Raw genomic sequence first — 20,168 nt, 5'->3', positions numbered from 1 at the left:
TACCTACAACCCTGTACGTCTTTGGAATGTGGGTGGAAACCGGAGCACCTGCAGGAAACCCACGCAGTCACAGGGAGAAGGTTCAAACACCGTACACACAGCACCACTAGTCAGGATCTAACCCGGGTCTCTGGCGCTGTTAGGCGGCAACTCTACCGCTGCGCCACTGCACCACTGTGCCACAGATAAATAGATATTACTCTCTCTAAAGCTCAGCACAGAATCTGGCTTAAGAACAGTTGGAACAAAGGCAAAGACAAGCAGACCGAATATTCAGAAGGGCCAAAAGGTAATTTATATATTTAATTGCCTGTGATCATGAGGATTTCATGAAAGGTCAAATGTCAGAGCAGCCAGATTTATTTTTGCAAGTATAAATAAGATTGAGAACAAAATGTAAGAACACTCTCTCAAATTTGACGGTAGAAACATTTCAGTTACGTCTGCCACTTTGGCAATTTGCTCATCAAACCAAATGGGGACAAATCATGCTGTCAAAATAACACTGAGTCTGTCCTTCCAAATTTATGGATAAATAAAATTTTAATTTCAAACAAAAGATTAATGGGTGACTTAACATGTTCAAAAATTCTATCTTAACGGCACTATATCGCTAAGATAATGGTATTGTTTATAAAGTCTCCCTAATCTGTTCTATTATATTTGGCCCTTGCATTTCCAGACACACTAAAGAAGGGTCGCAATGCCAAATGTCATCTATTCATGTGCTCCAGAAATGCTGCCTGACCTGCCGAGTTACTCCAGCACTTTGTGCTTTTTTTTTTGTAGACCGGCACCTGCAATTCATTGTGCCTTCAAGCGTGCGATATTAACCACGCCACTGCGCGGTAGAGTTGCTTCCTTACAGCGCTTACAGCACCAGAGACCCGGGTTCGATCCTGGCTACAGGTGCTTGTCTGTACGGAGTTTGTACGTTCTCCCCGTGACCTGCGTGGGTTTTCTCCAGGACTTCGTTTTCCACCCACACTCCAAAGACGTACAGGTTGTAGGTTAATTGGCTTCAGTAAAAATTGAATCTCGTGTAGAATAGTGTTAATGTGTAAGGTTCACGGGTAGGTGAACACTCGGTGGGCCGAAGAGCCTGTTTCATAGAAACATAGAAAATAGGCACAGGAGTAGGCCATTCGGCCCTTCGAGCCTGCACCGCCATTCAATATGATCATGGCTGATCATCCAACTCAGTATCCTGTATCTGCCTTCTCTCCATACCCCCTGATCCCTTTAGCCACAAGGGCCACATCTAACTCCCTCTTAAATATAGCCAACAAACTGGCCTCAACTACCTTCTGTGGCAGAGAATTCCACAGATTCACCACTCTCTGTGTGAAAAATTTTTTTCTCATCTCGGTCCTAAAAGATTTCCCCCTTATCCTTAAACTGTGACCCCTTGTTCTGGACTTCCCCAACATCGGGAACAATCTTCCTGCATCTAGCCTGTCCAACCCCTTAAGAATTTTGTAAGTTTCTATAAGACCAAGACTAAACTAAACTAAACTAACAATCAATATTTGTGGCATTGAATATTGACAAGGGCAGCATCATTTTTTTACGTTCTGAAATTGTAACTTTTTTTCACCATTTCTAACAGCATGAACGCTATATTCAGCGTGGACCAGTACGTGAGCTTCCACATAAATAGTTAAAAGCAAATTAAGTTTAATTTCTATGATGCACCTGACAAGTGCAGTTATGAAATATGAATATGGACTTTGAAAAGTTGAGTGACAAATTGCCTCTTGATAGATTCATTAGTAAAATTACAGCCCGTGGGATTTGTAGTAATTCACTGTACTTCATGATGTTTATTAATGACTTGGATTTCGGTACACAGGGCATCGTTCCAAACTTCGGTGATGAATTGAAAAACTTGAAAATGTTGCAAATAATAAAGAGGGTCAGAGCAGACTTCAAAGGACGGTGAAATAGGTAGACTCAGCACAGACCAGATTTTAATGCTTAGTGGCGCAGAGGGATGTACATTGACAGGAAGATTAAGGAGAGACGATTCAAACCAAATGGAGCAATTCTAAACTTTACCATGTGCGATCATTAACCTCAGGATGCTTGACCTCTTATTAAAGACATCAAGTTTTAAAGCAAGGAAACTATACAAGAACTTTGGAAACTCTGGTTTGGATTCAGCTGCAGAATCAAATTCAGGTTTGGGCCCTTGAAATCGTTCGAAAATGTGAAGGGCTCAAAGAAGGTGATGAAGAGATTATTTTAGATGGATAGTGAGTAAGATTTGTTCTCCTCAGAAGAAAATGGGTGTAGAAGAAATCCCACAGTGACATTTAACATCATGAATAGTTTTGGTTAAAGAGAAAAAGGGTTGAAAACAGAGTCGATAATTGTTCTTACTGAGAGTGTTCAAGAAGGAACTGCAGATGTTGGGAAATCGAAGGTACACAAAAGTGCTGGAGAAACTCAGCGGGTGCGGCAGCATCTGTGGAGCGAAGGAAATAGGTAACGTTTTGGGCCGAAGAAGGATTTCCGCCCGAAATGTAGCCTATTTCCTTCGCTCCATAGATGCAGCCGCACCCGCTGAGTTTCTCCAGCGCTTTTGTCTACCTTAGTGATAGAGTTCTTGGAGTGACAGAGGCTGAGGGGATAAGCGACAGAAATGTACATAATGATGAGAGGTAAAGATAGGGTAGACAATCAGAATCTTTTCCACAGGATAGAAATGTCAAAGACCAGATAGTATACCTTTGAGGTGAGAAGAGGGGAGTTTCAAAGAGAGTGGTAGGTGCTTGAAGCTTGCTGCCAGAGGTGGTAGTGGTGGCAAATACGATAGTGGCATTTAAGAGATATTTAGACAAACACATGAACCTTCAGCAAATGGAGACACGTTGATCATGTATGGGCAGATAGGGGTAGTTTAATTTAACATGGACTTCCAGAATATATTACCTAAAAGGTTGGTGGAAGTTGACTCAATAGTAATTTTTAAACAGAACCTAAAAGGTCCTTACAGCCGTCAGGTTTTACAGCTTACAGTTTGGGTGACAGGGTGGGGCAGTGGTAGAGTTGCTGCCTTACAGTTCCAGAGACCAGGGTTCGTTCCTGACTATGGGCGCTGTCTGTGCAGTTTGAACATTCTCCCTATGACCGCATGGATTTTCTCCGGGTGCTCCGGTTTCCTCCCTCACTCCAAAGGGCTGTAGGTTAATTGGCTTCAGGAAAAAAAAAATTGTAACTTTTCCTAGTGTGTAGGATCCGGTCGTCTTGGACTCCATGCCACTGGATCCTGACCCAGATCTGTCGAGGACCGTGGGGTGGTTGGCTGTGCACCAGTCTCCCCATGTTAAACAAAGTCACGCACGGGCGTCCTCCATATAAGGAATAGCACCCTGGAGACACCCATGGTCGGCCATGACCAAAGCGGGCCTAAGAAGAAGAAGCAGTAGGATACTGCTGGTGTACAGGGGGATCAGTGGTCAGCATAGACTTGGTGGGCCGAAGGGCCTGTTTGTACGCTGTATCTCTAAACTAAACTAAACAATTCTTTACCAAAACGATCCTAAAGTAATTACACTGCTCCGTGCTATCCCCACAGCCTTCAGATTTTGACAGCTTAAAATTATTATCCAAATTTCCCCAAATGGGCGCAATGAATTCAGTCTCGACCACAGTGTATGGCAAAGCAACCCGTGGTCCAATGACCCCATGTGGCACTAATCTTCCATCAGCTCGCTCATCATCCACAACAAGTAAAGATTCTCATCACCGATTTGCACTGAAAAATAACTGGGCTCCTTTCATTTTCCAGCTTCATAATCCTCCATTAAAACTTCCATCATTTCAATATTTTTCATTCCGTACGTCATTCTAATAAATCTATAACGTAGTCATTTTGTGCCTTTGATGTCCATTTTACAATTTGGCAAAACTACTTGCAATTGCTTTGCTCAAGGGTTTATTAACATTTAATAAACATCATTTGGTTCACTAACATAAACAAGACAGATTTATTCTTTCCTTGATCATTGTTGCTTCAGATAGGTCCAGGTGGACTGAGCGAAGGGGTTCAGCGAAACACCTTTCCATACTGATCTGGAAGTTTAGAAACATAGAGGCATAAAAAATAGGTGCCATTCGGCCCTTCGAATCATTCAATATGGTCATGGCTAATCATCCAAAAACAGTACCCCGTTCCTGCTTTCTCCCCTTATCCCTTGATTCCATTAGCCCTAAGAGTTAAATCTAACTCTCTCTTGAGAACAACTAGTTTCACAATGTTTGAGTGATTCAGACTTTGACAGTGTCAAATAGGAAGCTCACTAGGTTTGTTTCAAATCTTTCCATCTGATGTGCATTGAAGGATGTACTCGGGCAAAGACTGCCAAATGTTCAAACGTCAGATATATATTTTTCTCTTTTTCCTTTTCTAAAGCTAAACACATGTTGCTACTGGAGCCACTCTGAGTCATCTGGAAGCGCTCGAAGAAGACAAAAGGGAATATTGTTGATTGCAGTGAAATTCCAGTGACAATATCAATGGTAACGTTATTATTAAGACAGCCCAGGAAAAAGCAAATGATAGATTTTAACCAACTTCCACACCAACAATAACATTCTGTGATCATTGCCATCAAATAATGACGTGACAGGGTGCAGGAAGGAGTTTGAGGACCTCATAACCTGGAGCCAAGAGAACAACCATTCCCTCATTGTCAGTATGACAAATTGTGATCGAGGGAGTAAATGGTACACATACCCCTGTATACATTGGTGGCGCCAAAATAGAGATGGTGCAAAGCTTCAAGTTTAGCTTAGTTTCATTTAGTTTAAAGATCCAGCACGGAAACAGGCCCTTCGGCCCATCGAGCCTGCGCCGCCCAACGATCCCCGCACGTTAACACTATCCTACACACACTAAGGATAATTTTTACATTTACCAAGCCAATTAGCCGACATACCTGTACATCTTTGGAGTTTGGCAGGAAACCGAAGACCTTGTGTACAGTTTTGGTCTCCTAATTTGAGGAAGGACATCGTTGTCATTGAGGCAGTGCAGCGTAGGTTCACGAGATTGATCCCTGGGATGGCGGGACTGTCATATGAGGAGAGATTGAAAAGACTAGGCTTGTATTCACTGGAGTTTAGAAGGATGAGGGGGAATCTTATAGAAACATATAAAATTATAAAAGGACTGGACAAGCTAGATGCAGGGAAAATGCTCCCAATGTTGGGCGAGTCCAGAACCAGGGGCCACAGTCTTAGAATAAAGGGGAGGCCATTTAAGACTGAGGTGAGAAAAAAACCTTTTTCACCCAGAGAGTTGTGAATTTGTGGAATTCCCTGCCACAGAGGGCAGTGGAGGCCAAATCACTGGATGTATTTAAGAGAGAGTTAGATAGAGCTCTAGGGGCTAGTGGAATCAAGGGATATGGGGAGAAGGCAGGCACTGGTTATTGATAGGGGACGATCAGCCATGATCACAAAGATTGGTGGCGCTGGCTCGAAGGGCCGAATGGCCTCCTCCTGCACCTATTTTCTGTTTCTGTTTCTATCTTGGGGAAAAAACCCGCGCAGGTCACGGGGAGAAGGTACAAACTCCGTACAGACAGCACACATAGTCGGGATCGATCCCGGGTCTCCAGCGCTGCAAGCGCTGTAAGGCAGCTACTCTACCGCTGCGCCACAGTGTCGCTTAGTTCTTTGGAATAAGTATCACCAGCAATTTGCACTGGACCAGCCCTATCGAAGCAATGGCCGAGAAAGCATACCAACGCCTCTACTTCCTTGGAATGCTTAGGAAGTACGGCATGTCACGAACAACAGTCACTAACTTCTACAGATGCATCATAGCATGGTTTGGGAACAGCTCCCTTCAAGAGCACAAGAGATTGCAGAGCGTTGTGGACATAGCCCAGGCCGTCACGCAAACCAACCTCCCTTCCATTGACTCCATCTACACTTCACGATGCCTCGGCAAGGCCACCCGCAAAATCAAGGACCAGTCACACCCCCCGGACACCCCCTCTTCTCCCCTCTCCCGTACAGAAGTGAAAAAATTCATGAACAGTTTCTTCCCAGCTGTAATCAGGCAACTGAACCATCCTCTCACCAACTAGAGAATGGTTCTGACAGTCCATCTACCTTGCTGGAGAACTTCCAGCTATCTTTAATTCGGACTTTACTGCACTTATCTTGCACTAAATGTTGCAATTAGGGTCACAGTGGATAACTTGATTATAATCATACAGTCTTTTTGCTGTCTGGATTGCTCGCAACAAAAAGCTTTTCACTGTTTTCATGATAAACTAAACTAAAATAAAACTGCTAACTTCTAGTAATGTATCCATCCACAAAATAAAATCATTGTCCCATTTACAAATTGAAATATAGATTTAAATTAGAATCAACCTTTTTTTAGCCCTTCTTCAGTGAATGGGTGTGCTGTTGTGTACAGATGCCCGGATGGCAAGGATATGGTGAGCCAAAAAACTCTGGCAAAGTCTTTTCAATTAGTGTTTAAATGCACGCGATCCGAGTTTTGTTCCAGCACAGCATGCTCTCATTTCTTTCATAAATCTGAGATTTTCTGTTAAACTTCTGGTAGTTCATTAAACATAGAAGTGGGCTACTTGGGTCTGTAATGGCAAATCTCCAACTTTTCCAGTTGCCGTTACCACACAGGTAGGTGGGCGTGATCTTACACAGACCTAACAGAACGGATCTTCCAGTCGTCATTTCCAGTTTGATTGGTTGTCTATTGAAGTAGTTGTACAAACAAAGAGATGAACGAACCAGGTTCTCCTTATTCTGCATGCAAGTTGTAGTTAGCTGCTCTGTCCATGGTCTGGTGAGAACTGTATGCTCTCCTTCCCTGTGCCTGCCACTGGCTGACCCCTAACCCCAATTATACACCACCCTATGTATCTAATGACCACCCCCAAGTGTCCAAAATAATACTGCAAGATATATCTAGATAAAATAATATAATATGTCAACAGTATCTAGCCTAAACATAAATGGCTCCTACATGGTCCACAAGGTACTTGCCAGCACTCGGAACGATCCCAGTAATCCCATTCTGATCCGAAGAAGAGTCTCAACCCAAAACGTCACCCATTCCTTCTCTCCAGAGATGCTGCCTGACCCGCTGAGTTCCTCCAGTATTTTGTGTCTATCCCATTCCCTCACTTGTCTCCATGTAATCTATTCTCTCTTCCATGCCTAATCTCTGCCCTCCATCCTAATTATCTTCAATCACACCAACCTGCCAAACAGCCCATTGGAATATGTCAGGAGACCAGATCACATTGCCATTGGGTGAACATGCAAACTCCTCAAAGACGTCATCAGGAGTTAGAATTGAACCAGAGAGTCCAGAGCTAATGGACACCAGAACTAACTGCTACTCTGCCATGTTGCTATCAACTCAGCTCCAAATAATATCTAGTATAGAGCGTTTCAGGGCATTGAAACATCACAAACAAATGTTTACGTAGGGTCCTACTTAAGATAATTTAATCACCGATAAGCCAGTAATAGATCTTGCCTCGTGAGAGGTGATACACAACCACAAGGAGTTGAATGAGCTCAGTGTCAGGCAATATCTGTGGAGGAAATGTACGGGTCGGGGGGCCTTTTTCCGTTGTGCACTGACTGATGGAGTCGTACAGCATGGAAACAGGCCCTTCAGCCCAACTAGCCCATGCTGGCCAAGATGCACCATCTACACTAGTCCCACCTGCCAGAATCTGGCCTATTTCCCTCTAAACCATTTTTATTCGTGTTCTATCGACTTCTCCTCTTTCCACGTTCCTTACACCCTTCTGTCTCCCCTTCACCTCTAGGTTTTGTCACTTACTCTACCCATCTCCCACTCAAACCCGCCCTCATCAGTATCCACCCATCACTTGCCAGGCTTTGTCCTATCCCCAACTCTCTTTTCCACTTTCCCCCTAGTCCGATCCAAAACGTCATCTGTTCATTCCTCCACGGATGCTGACTGATCTTTTGAGACCCTCCAGCACGTTGGCCTTTGCTGAAGAGTCTGACAAGTGCGGCTCAAAAGTTCCCAAGTTATTCCTATGCAGCAGAATTAGGCCATTCGGCCCATCAAGCCTACTCCACCATTCAATCAGGGATAATCTATCTCTCCCTCCTCCCTCCATTCTCCTGCCTTCTCCCCATAACCCTTGACACCCGTACTAATCAAGAATCTATCCATCTCTGCCTTATCAATACCCATTGATTAGTTCCTTGTGTCATCACGGGGAGTGGAACGTTTGACCCAAGCAGTCGTTCCAGGTGTGACACATGTTCACCTGCACCTCCTTCAACCGCATCTATTGTATCCGCTGCTCTAGATGTCACTGATCTACATCGGTGAGACCAAGCGTAGGCTTGGCGATCGTTTCGCCGAACACCTCCGCTCGGTCCGCATTAACCAACCTGATCTCCCCGTGGCTCAGCCCTTCAACTCCCCCCCGCCCATTCTGAATCCGACCTTTCTATCCTGGGCCTCCTCCATGGCCAGGGTGAGCACCACTGGAAATTGGAGGAGCAGCACCTCATATTCCACTTGGGCAGTCTGCACCCCAGCGGCTTGAACACTGACTTCTCCAATTTCCGGTAGCCCTTGCTGTCTCCTCCCCTTCTCAGCTCTCCCTCAGCCCTCTGGTTCCTCCTCTTCCTTTCTTCTCCCCCCCACCCCCCTACCCTACATCAGTCTGAAGAAGGGTTTCGGCCCGAAACGTTGGCTATTTCCTCCGCTCCATAGATGCTGCCGCACCCGCTGAGTTTCTCCAGCACTTTTGTCTACCTTCAATTTTCCAGCATCTGCAGTTCCTTCTTGAACATCTTACCTGAGCTTCCTTCAGGCGTTCGAAGTCGATGCTGAGGTAGGCCTTGATGCCATTCATTGCCCCTGGTAGTGTGATTCCCCGGATCAATAGGACGAACAACACCATGTAGGGCATGGTCGCGGTGATCCACACCACCTGTAGGGAAGAGCAAGGGCCACATTATTCCATTACAACCCAATCACTGTTCTTGCCGCACTAGATATGAATGAATGAATACTTTAATGTCACGTCACAGTGAAATGCTTTATTTTGCATGCCCAAGGTATGCAAAGAGTCACCACGTAAAGGGCAGCGACAACATTTCAAAATATCTCACGTGGGGTCCTCCTTTGTCCTCCCCCCCATCACGGCAGTCGCCCCAAGCCGTGTTCTCCTTTAATCTACCCCCTCCCCCCTCCTCCTCACGACAGTCCCCCGAAGCAGGGTCAAACAAAGTCAATACATTTCACACTTCTATCTGATTGTTCTGATGTCTCTAGAATTATATTCATGATGCAGCTTTATAGGTCAGGTCAGGGGGAGGGGACATCCCCCCCCCCTGCCACGGGTACCATGTAATCCCGTGCTCCCTGCTCCATGGTCGGATAGCAGGCGATAAAACCGTCTCCCCCACCTGGTTTGCCAGGTGAGGAGGGGGCTGTGGACCCCCAGCAGGACCAAAAACAAAACCTGTCAAAGGGCGGATGAGCCCCTAGCGAGTCAACGGCCATCCACACACTTCAGTAGAAGTTGCGATCACTGTCGTACACAGCATCGTAAGGAATGAAGAAAAACATGGAATGTAATTCTTCCCTCTCCTTGCTTCTCACTAGAAGCTCGACAGGACTTTAGTCAGGTCGCATTTGCAGCGAAGCGGGCAGTTCCGCGCGCCCCATTGCAAGAAAGATGAGGAGGATTTGGAGAGAGTGCAAAGGAGGTTTACCAGGATGCTGCCTGGATTACACAGTTTTTACGCTGGAACATTGGAAGTTGCGGGGAGACTCGATAGAAGTATATAAAGCAATGAGAGGCACAGATAGGGCAGAGAGTCAGAAACCTGCTCCCAGTGTGGAAATGTCCCAACACTAGGGGGCACAGCTATAAGAATAAAGGGGAGGTCATTTAAGGCTGAAGTGAGAAAAAACTTTTTCACCCAGAGAGTTGTGAATTTATGGAATTCCCTGCCACGGAGGGCAGTGGAGGCCAAACCACTGGATGGATTTAAGAGAGAGTTAGATAGAGCTCTAGAGGCTAGTGGAGTCAAGGGATATGGGGTGAAGGCAGGCACGGGTTATTGATATGGGACGATCAGCCATTATCACAATGAATGACGGTGCTGGCTCGAAGGGCCGAATGGCCTCCTCCTGCACGTATTTTCTATGTTTCTATGTTTCTAAGGTGAGAGAGGGAATGTTTAATGGAGATGTGTGGGGCAGGTATTTTTCACACAGAGAGTAGTGGGGACCTGGAACGCATTGCCTGGGGCAGTGGTGGAGGCAGATATGATAGTGGTGTTTAAGAGGCTTTTAGATCGGCACATATAAGTGCAGGGAATGGAGGGACATGGATCATGTACAGGCAGATGAGATTAGTTTAAATTAGCATCATGTTCAGCATGTTCAGCATGAACATCGTGGGCCGAAGGGCCCGTTCCTGTGCTGTACTGTTCTCTGTTCCATGAAAGTGTAACTATAATAACAATTTAGCATGCAAACGACAACAAACCTCAATTGTCACTCAACGTTCTGATATTAAAAAACCACAATGTAAACACTGAAAAACGGAAATTAAAATTATTATTTATTTTATCTAATAGTCGACAAACTAAGATGCATCAGTGTTTGTTCAATAGCGCTCCTGAGAAAATTAGATTAATGTTCATAAGTTCACGTGATAGGAGCAGAATTTAGGCCATTCGGCCCATCAAGTCAATTCCGCCATTCAATCGTGGCTGATCTATCTCTCCCTCCTAACCCCATTCTCCTGCCTTCTCCATATAACCCCCAACACCCATACTAATCAAGAATCTATCTATCTATCTATCTATCTATCTATCTATCTATCTATCTATCTATCTATCTATCTATCTATCTATCTATCTATCTGTCTATCTATCTGTCTATCTATCTATGCCTTAAAAAATATCTACTGACTTGGCCTCCACAGCCTTCACTGGCAATAAATTCCACAGGTTCACTACACTCTGATGAAAGAAATTCCTCCTCTCCTTCCGAAAGGAAACGTCCTTTAATTCTGAGGCTATAACCTCTGGTCCTAGACTCTCTCACAAGTGGAAACATCCTTTCCCCACCCACTTTATCCAAGCCTTTCACCGTCCGGTAAGTTAACATTCAGGAGTCAAGGGACATGGGGAGAAGGCAGGAACGGGGTACTGATTGTGGATGATCAGCCATGATCACATTGAATGGCGGTGCTGGCTCGAAGGGCCGAATGGCCTACTCCTGCATCTATTGTCTATTGTCTATTGTCTATAAAATGAGATGAGAGGTTGCCTCCTTGCCAAGCAAAGTAATACAAAACTGTAGGCCAGATTTTACTTCGGAGTCACGTGAGTGACTACGTGAAGAACCCACCCAGCGCGCAGGCGCGGCATTACGTCAGCAGTGCAACAGCGGCAGCAGCTGGAGCCAGGCTCTCCAGCTGCAGCATAAAGACGAGACCTCAGGTAAGTGCCTTTTTTGTTTCAGAGTCGCGCTAGAGAGAATAATGGCCTCTCGCAAGCGACCAGCCAGGAGGACTGCCTGCCCAACTCCACCCGAGGACGGGTCCATAGCGGGACGGCAGCCTCTCGCAGCGGAGGAGCTTTTTCAACGCTCCCGCTCACCCGACACCGAGCCGCCCCCAGTGCTGCAAATCTCGACGCCCCGCACAGGGAGGAAGGCGACACAGAAAACCGACCGGCCGGTGTCCTCCGATGATTCGGAGGAACGGGAACACTCTCCCCCACCGAAAAGGGGAGACGTTCGGATGAGCTGCATGAGGCAGCTCCTCGAACGTATGATTAATGAGGAGATGCGGCATCTCCCAGGAGGACGGGCTTTGGCCTCCTCCTCTCCACACCCTTCTGTACCCTCTATATTCGAGGGCAGTAAGGGAGGCCAGGACTGGGCTGGCCTATCCCAAGGGCAGGCGGAGGATATCGTCAGCATGCCGGGCGTGCCGGAAGAAGAGCTACTGGGTGTAGTGGGCCGATATGCGGCACCACCAACGACTGGGATGGTGTTGCCACCCAGAATGGCGGCAACTATAAACAGGCTGTCCAACAACCCGCTGCAGGACAAGGCTGTCCAGCAGGCCCTTGACAACTACATCGCGCCCGAAAATTGCGAGGCGCTGAAGGTCAAGACGGTAAATGGGCAGATCTGGAACCAGCTGGGGCAGCACATAAGGGCTCAGGAGGTAAAAATGCAGCGAGTCCTGAAGCTACACTCAGCAGCCGTCACCGCCTTTGCTCGGTCAGTTGGGGAGGAAGACCTGACCATACCCCAGCAAGATGCCCTCGCACTGATGTGCGGCACCACGTACGAGCTAAACAACCTACGGCGGGACAACATCAGGCCTGCCCTCAACCCAACATATGCGGGCCTCTGTAAAGCTCCAGCGCCCGAACGACAGGCGCTGCTATTTGGTGCGGATCTGCCCAAAAGGCTCAAGGAGTTGGAAGAGGCGGCAAAACCAGTTGGCCGCACGCCTCGGCAGCCACCAGCAGATACCGAGCTGGTGAAAGCCTGGTGACCGCCTCCCACTACCCCCAGTGCTCTTTTTTAGAGCGGGGCCCAGGGCGGAGCCGTGGGAAGATGCGCCGCCCCACCGCAGCACCAACACGGACAACCTTGGGCCAGACCCACCGGAAACGACCCCACAAGTGAACATGGAGGTAGGTGGGTCTGGTTCCTGTCAACATACACAGACAAAGGGTGTAGTATTAACAGGGGGACGTTTGAGGTTCTTCAAGCATGTTTGGTGCTCCCTTACTAACAATCAGTTTATACTCAACAGTATTAGTGGATACAAGATTGAATTCAAACCAGGCGTAGAACCGCCAGTTCAGCACATGCCCCAAAGGGTGTTCCTTCCCTCGGCAGTTGAGAAGGTAGAAGGACAAGCTGAACTTGATCGGCTCGTGGCTAAAGGCATCATAGAAATGACCACACACGAGCCGCAAGAATTTGTATCAAATATTTTTCTCAAAACTAAAAAAGATGGTGGATGTCGCATTATTATTGACCTGACATCACTTAATCAGTCTGTTGAGTATCAACATTTCAAAATGGAGACATTTGTCACTGCCAGACAACTGATCTCCAAGGGATACTACATGGCAAGCATAGATATCAAAGATGCTTACTATTTGGTACCCATTCATAAAGATTACTTTAAATATCTGAAATTTATCTGGAGGGGCCAGCTATGGCAGTACCGAGCTTTGCCCAATGGTTTAACGACAGCTCCCAGACTATTTACGAAAATTCTTAAAGTGGCCATGAAGAAATTGAGAGAATTAAAACATTTAGTAGTGGCCTATCTGGACGATGTTCTCATATTAGGAAGAACACGGGATCAAGCTGTCGCAGGAGTGTTAGCCACTAAACAACTCCTTGAAACTTTGGGTTTTATCCTCCACCCAGATAAATCAATATTGGAGCCTACTACTAACATGGATTACTTAGGCTTCACTATTGACACGATTCACATGACTGTCACTCTGCCCAGAAACAAAACAGTTTCACTCATTGAAGCTTGTAGCCATTTAATTGCCACACCGCAACCTAGAATACGGCATGTAGCCAGAGTTATTGGCTCTATAGTAGCAGCATTTCCGGCTGCCCAACATGGGCCCTTGCATTATCAAAATCTCCAAAGAGCAAGGACTCATGCATTACGCCTTCATAGGGGGCATTATGATCGCAAAATGGATTTACCCGCTGAAGCCAAATTAGAACTTCAGTGGTGGGTTGACAATATTTGGCACAGTCACAGTCCTATCACCGTAACCAATCCTAACATAACCATTGCAACGGATGCCAGTGCTTTAGGCTGGGGAGCTACTAACTCCAAAGACAGCACAGGTGGCAGATGGACTAATTCAGAGGCATCGCCACTACACTCACTGGGCATTAACTTTTTGGAAATGCTCGCCGCCTTTTATGGGCTAAAAGCATATGCATCTGGTATGCGACACGTGCATGTTAGAATTATGATCGACAACACTACGGCAGTATCTTATATCCAGCACATGGGTGGCATTAAATCAGTATCATGCGACAAATTAACTGCTATAATCTGGCAATGGTGTGTCGAGAGACATATTTGGCTATCAGCTGCCTATTTACCAGGCAAGCTAAATTTAGTGGCGGACACCAGGTCACGAAAATTCAACGACAACATCGAATGGATGTTGGACCCAAAATCATTTGCTAAAATTATCAAGCAATATGGTACGCCAGATATAGATTTGTTTGCGTCTAGGTTAAATCACCAACTACCCATGTATGTGGCTTGGGAACCAGACCCAGAGGCAGCAGCGGTAGATGCCTTCACGCTGGACTGGGGAAATTTCTTTTTCTATGCTTTCCCTCCCTTCTGCCTCATCAGTCGGGTACTCCAGAAAATTCAGGCAGACTCAGCCTCTGGCATTCTGGTCGTGCCCGACTGGCCTACCCAACCATGGTTCCCAATGTTCCACGACATGGTGGTAGAGACACCAATGGTCCTTCAACACCACCCCCAATTATTGACTCACCCGGTAACTGGCATTAGCCATCCATGCCACCAAAAATTGAAACTCCTGGTTTCCAGATTTTGAACAGGCCTTACCGGGGATTGGGGTTATCAGACAGAACAATCACCACCATGTCGGCATCCCTGCGAGTTTCCACCAAGAAACAGTACCTGACCTTCATCAGGAAATGGGAACAGTACTGTCTGGACGCAGGGACATCCTACACGACGACTTCGATCTCGGATGTGCTGGAGTTCCTGGCCCACCTGCACCATGATCTCAAGATGAGCTACAGTGCCATCAACACGGCTCGGAGCGCACTGTCCGCATATCTAATGCCGATAGAACAGCATAGTGTGGGATCCCACCCTCTAGTCATCAGACTCCTTAAGGGGATCTTTAATACCAAACCCCCTACGCCTAGATACACTCACATGTGGGATGTGAGTGTAGTTCTCACACACCTTCGAGGTTGGCCTCCGGTGGGATCCCTGAGCCTGGATCAGGCCACTTACAAAACCCTCATGCTCATGGCGCTTGTCTCAGCTCAAAGGGTCCAGTCGCTCCATCAGCTTAATCTAAACTACATGGTGACCACCCCAGATACCATTACTTTCACTATGCCGGGGTTGGTAAAACAAAGTAGACCAGGTACATCAAACTCCCCGATGATCTTCCGGGCTTACCCTCCAGATCCTAGGCTGTGTGTGGTGACCCACCTTCAACATTATCTAGACACTACCCAAACGCTAAGAGGGAGAGAGAAAGCCTTATGGGTTAGCCACAGGAAGCCTTTTGGACGGGTAACCAGCCAAACATTATCCAGATGGTTGAAACAGGTCCTCAGCATGGCAGGGATTAACACTAATGTTTTTAAATCCCATTCAACCAGGGCAGCGTCCACCTCAGCGGCGGATAGGATGCAGGTTCCCCTCGACCACATCCTCAGGGCAGCGGGATGGTCAAGGGAATCGACATTCCAACGATTTTACAACAAACCGCTGATGGAACAGGACGTCTTTGCGGATACTGTTTTACAAACCGCAAAGTTATGATTTAAAGCCCATGGGAGCTATTTTGTTTTTGTTATAGTTAATAAATATTTCTTTTATAACTAAACAAACTTGTTGGTCTCTAGCTACCACTTCCTCCCTCGATGACCTTTCGGCAGTGAGTGATATAACTGTTACACGGTTTGAAATCACAGACCTTTGAAGTCTTCACGTAGTCACTCACGTGACTCCGAAGTAAAATAGTAAGATTAAACGAGTACTTACCAGTACGAAGTTTGATCTGTATTTTATGAGGAGTTACGATGAGGGATTACGTGCCCTCCGCTCCCACCCTCATTATATAGATCAAATTCGGACTAATGTCTCGTTGGTCTTCACTATCTTTACTTCAACTAGTGTCTATCTGTGATTCCACACCGCTGCTTGGAAGTATGCCGCGCCTGCGCGCTGGGTGGGTTCTTCACGTAATCCCTCATCGTAACTCCTCATAAAATACAGATCAAACTTCGTACTGGTAAGTACTCGTTTAATCTTACTATTCTCCTGAGAGACATTTCTGGAATTTCTGCCCTTTCCTGGAATAGAATTGCTGGGAATCCTTGGTTACCTGTGCAACAGAATGTCATTATGCATGCCCCAAAATTTCTGAGAAATGAAATGAAATGAAATGAAATGAAATGAAATGAAAATGAAATGAAATGATTCAATTTATTGTCATTGTCAGTGTACAGTACAGAGACAACGAAATGCATTTTTAGCATCTCCCTTGAAAGGGAGACACAGGGCGTCGCGGTGTGCCCGCGCCTGCCGCCGTACATTGCTTTGGTACACTGCCGAAGAACTTGCTTTGAGCCCACTACTGCATTTGAACCACTGGGCTCATCATGAACCATGCACGGTGGAGTGGTGGTAGAGTTGCTGCCTTACAGCGCCAGAGACCCGGGTTCGATCCTGACTATGGGTGCTTGTCTGTACGGAGTTTGTTCCTTCTCCCCGTGACCAGCGTGGGTTTTCTCCGTGATCTTCGGTTTCCTCCCACGCTCCACAGACCTACAGGTTTGTGGGTTAATTGGATTGGTTATAAATGTAAAATTGTCCCTCATATGTGTAGTGTAGGGTAGTGCTAATATGCGGGGATCGGACGGCTCAGTGGGGCCAAAGGGCACTGCTTTCAGTGCTGTATCGTTAAAACTAAACTAAACTAAACTAAACCAGAGCATCGGTTTCAGCTGATTTGCCAGCAACTACACTGGGAAATCTGTCCACCACATTGCACTAGGCTTGGCAAGGTGCAGATTCAAGAACTTCATTCATTTCAACAGAAATGGCAAGTTTCTGGTAATTAACATTTTTAGAAATCCATTGGGTTAACAAACGACCTTAATTGTTTCCTAATGTTTGTGAGTGTTTTACTGAATATTAATTCATGCCAATCGGCGTAGTTTATCCAGCTGTCAAAGTATTTCTATGTTTTGGTCTAGCTCAGATCCCACAAACAGAGTGCCATTTAAAGGCAGACCATTACAGATGATGTTTCTCATATTTCACTAGGGCAGTTTGCAGCCGTGTGGTATGAATGTTGCTTTCTCTCATTTCAGGTAGCCCCGGCATTCCCTCTTTTTCTCTCTCTCCCTCCCCCACCCAAGTCGCACCAGCTTCGCGTTTTCACCCTACAAACAGCCTGTTTCCTTTATCATTGTTATATCTTTGCATATCCTTGTTTCTCCTTAGTATCGGACACTGTTCCAGACGGCAGAATCAGTGGGAGATTGTGGAGAATTATAGAATGGGAGCAATTGGAGTGTGGATGGGATTCCATTACCTTCGCAAACTTCATCATCTAACGTTTTTGCATATCTTTCAATGCATTGTTCTTTATCTCTCCACATCACTATCTATATCTCTCTCATTCCCCTTATCCCCTGAAGAAGGGTCTCGACCCGAAACGTCACCCATTCCTTCTCTCCAGAGATGCTGCCTGTCCTGCTGAGTTACTCCCTCCAGCTTTTTGTGTCTATCTTCAGTTTAAACCAGCATCTGCCGTTCCTTCCTAAAGATTACATTGGGGTCAGCTTTGTTGACGTTGGAAGATCTGCTTCAGATAATCGTGAACCTGATGCTGGATACCCAATACTCTCATGTATAAAGTGGGGGGGGGGGGGGGGGGGGGGGGGGGGGGGAGGGGGGGGGGGGGGACGACAGAGGGGGAGGTAAAGAAACGCAGCATTTCATACCGCTGGGTTTTAAGCTGCCCAAGCGAAACAAGATGTACTATTCACCAGCAAAAAATACACCTCATATTTCGCTTGAGCAGCTTACAACCCAGTGGTATGAGTGCTGATTTCTCTCATTTCAAATGATTCCTGCATATCTCCCCCCCCCCCCCCCCCCCCCCCCCCCCACCCCAAATTCTCTGCCCCCCTCTGCCACTTCCGCTGTTCGCATCCTTGTATCCCTCTCGTTAGCATGTCTTCCCCAGCCAACAACAGACCATTATGGACTCCACCCTTCCTGAGGTCATCTGGCTGCCGCCCCTGTTTTGTTGTGGCCTTCTCTATCTTTCAGTCTGAAAAAGGGTTCCGACCCGAAACGTCACTTATTCCTTTGCTCCAGTGTTGCTGTCTGTCCCGCTGAGTTACTCCAGCATTTTGAGTCTATCTTTGGTGTAAACTATCATCTGAAGTTCCTTCCTACACCAGTTCCTTACTGTTGGGTATCATTTCTTAACCCTAATCTAGTTGGATGGAGGGCTGATGAGTTTGAGCACACTGCCACTATCTTAATCTTCTGGACCCATGTGTATACCACTATGTATACGACCTTGCAATAGCGTTCCCCTTAAAATTTCATACCGTCATAGAGTCAGTCATACAGCATGGAAACATACCCTTCAGCCCAACTTGCCCATGCTAACCAAGATGCCCCATATACACAAATCCAACCTGCCCACATTTGGCCCATATCACTGCTAAACCTTTCCTATCCATGTACCATCCGTTCAAGTATTTTTTTCCAAACACACAGCACAGAAATAAATTGTGTTACCCTATAGAATTTTCTGCCAAAATGTCTACTGCACATGAGGAAATTGACTTGTTCCTCATCATTCCCTTTCTGGGAAATGATACAAATATGTTGACAATGAAAGATCTCAGAAGTAGAAAAATTCAAGTTCGCTTTCCAACCTGGAATGATTTAATAGCAGCCATTTTCAAATTCCACAATGTTATTTTTCTGCTTTTGCAAACAATCCATGAAATCTGTATTGTCTTACAAAGTGGACGCTAGGGATATCAACGCAGTTTTGGATAATGAAGATTGAATTGAAGCATATCGCCAGTATGAACAAGTTATAACAGAGCTTCTCACTGAAAACCAGTTGTTAACCACAGTAACTATAAGATTAAAAAAGATGAATGTTACAAGGATGTTGCCGGGACTTGAAGGCCTGAGCTATAGGGAAAGGTTGGGAAGGCTAGGACTTTATTTCTTAGAGCGCGTGGCAGAATCAAAGGTGATCTTATAGATGTGTGAATATCATGAGGGGAATGGATAAGGTGAATGAAACATAGAAACATAGAAAATAGGTGCAGGAGGAGGCCATTCGGCCCTTTGAGCCAGCACCACCATTCATTGCGATCATGGCTGATCGTCCCCTATCAACAACCCGTGCCTGCCTTCCCCCCATATCCCTTGACTCCACTAGCCCCTAGAGCTCTATCTAACACTCTCTTAAATCCATCCAGTGATTTGGCCTTCACTGCCCTTTGTGGCAGGGAATTCCATAAATTCACAACTCTCTGGGTGAAAACGTTTTTTCTCACCTCAGTCTTAAATGACCTCCCCTTTATTCTAAGTGTGGCCCCTGGTTCTGGATTCGCCCAACATTGGGAACATTTTTCCTGCATCTAGCTTGTCCAGTCCTTTTATAATTTTATATACAGAGATTACTTTAACTTAGTAATGCACAGAGTCTTTTGCCCAGACAAGGGGAATCAAAGACCAGAGAACACAGGTTTAAGATGAGAGGGGAAAGATTTAATAGGAACCTGAAGAGCTACTTTTTCACACAGAGGATAGTGGCAGGTGCTGTAACAACATTTAAAAGACATTTGGACAGGTACATGGATAGGAAAGTATTAGAGTAATGTGGGCCAAACGTGTGTAGATGGGGCATCTTGGGCAGCATGGACAAGTAGGGCTGAAGGGCCTGTTTCCGTGCTTTATGTTAGAAAACAAAGCTTCAAAAACTTAAATAATGAAGAGCTTTTTAAAACGCTTCAAAATATCCATTGACGGCCTCCACAGCCTTCTGTGCAAATGAATTCCACAAATTCAGTCCCGACCCAACCCTTGATAAATTTCAGTATTTACACTTATTTATTGTGTGTAGGAAGGAACTGCAAATGCTGGTTTATACCAAAGATGGACACAAAATGTTGGAGTAACTCAGCGGGTCAGACAGCATCCCTGGAGAGAAGGAATAGGTGACGTTTCGGCCCGACTCGATACGTCACCTGTTCCTTTTCTCCAGAGACGTTGCCTGGCCCGCTGATTCACTTGTATCATGAAACAAAATGGTGAGTTATC

General features: G+C 46.0%; 1 protein-coding gene across 1 annotated transcript in view; it reads right to left on the bottom strand.

Annotated features, from left to right (window-relative positions):
• slc6a2 (solute carrier family 6 member 2) overlaps positions 1–20,168 on the bottom strand; it is a 112,441-nt gene that overhangs the window by 47,401 nt on the left and 44,872 nt on the right. The window contains exon 6 of the mRNA XM_055648448.1: positions 8,844–8,978. Coding sequence (XP_055504423.1) covers positions 8,844–8,978 — 135 coding nt within the window. The remainder of the gene's footprint in view (positions 1–8,843; positions 8,979–20,168) is intronic.

Source organism: Leucoraja erinacea, chromosome 17 (genome assembly GCF_028641065.1).
Source record: "Leucoraja erinacea ecotype New England chromosome 17, Leri_hhj_1, whole genome shotgun sequence".
In the NCBI taxonomy this organism is placed as follows: Eukaryota; Metazoa; Chordata; class Chondrichthyes; order Rajiformes; family Rajidae; genus Leucoraja; species Leucoraja erinaceus.
Note: the sequence above shows the minus strand (reverse complement) of the source record. Positions and strands in the feature narration are given on the sequence as shown.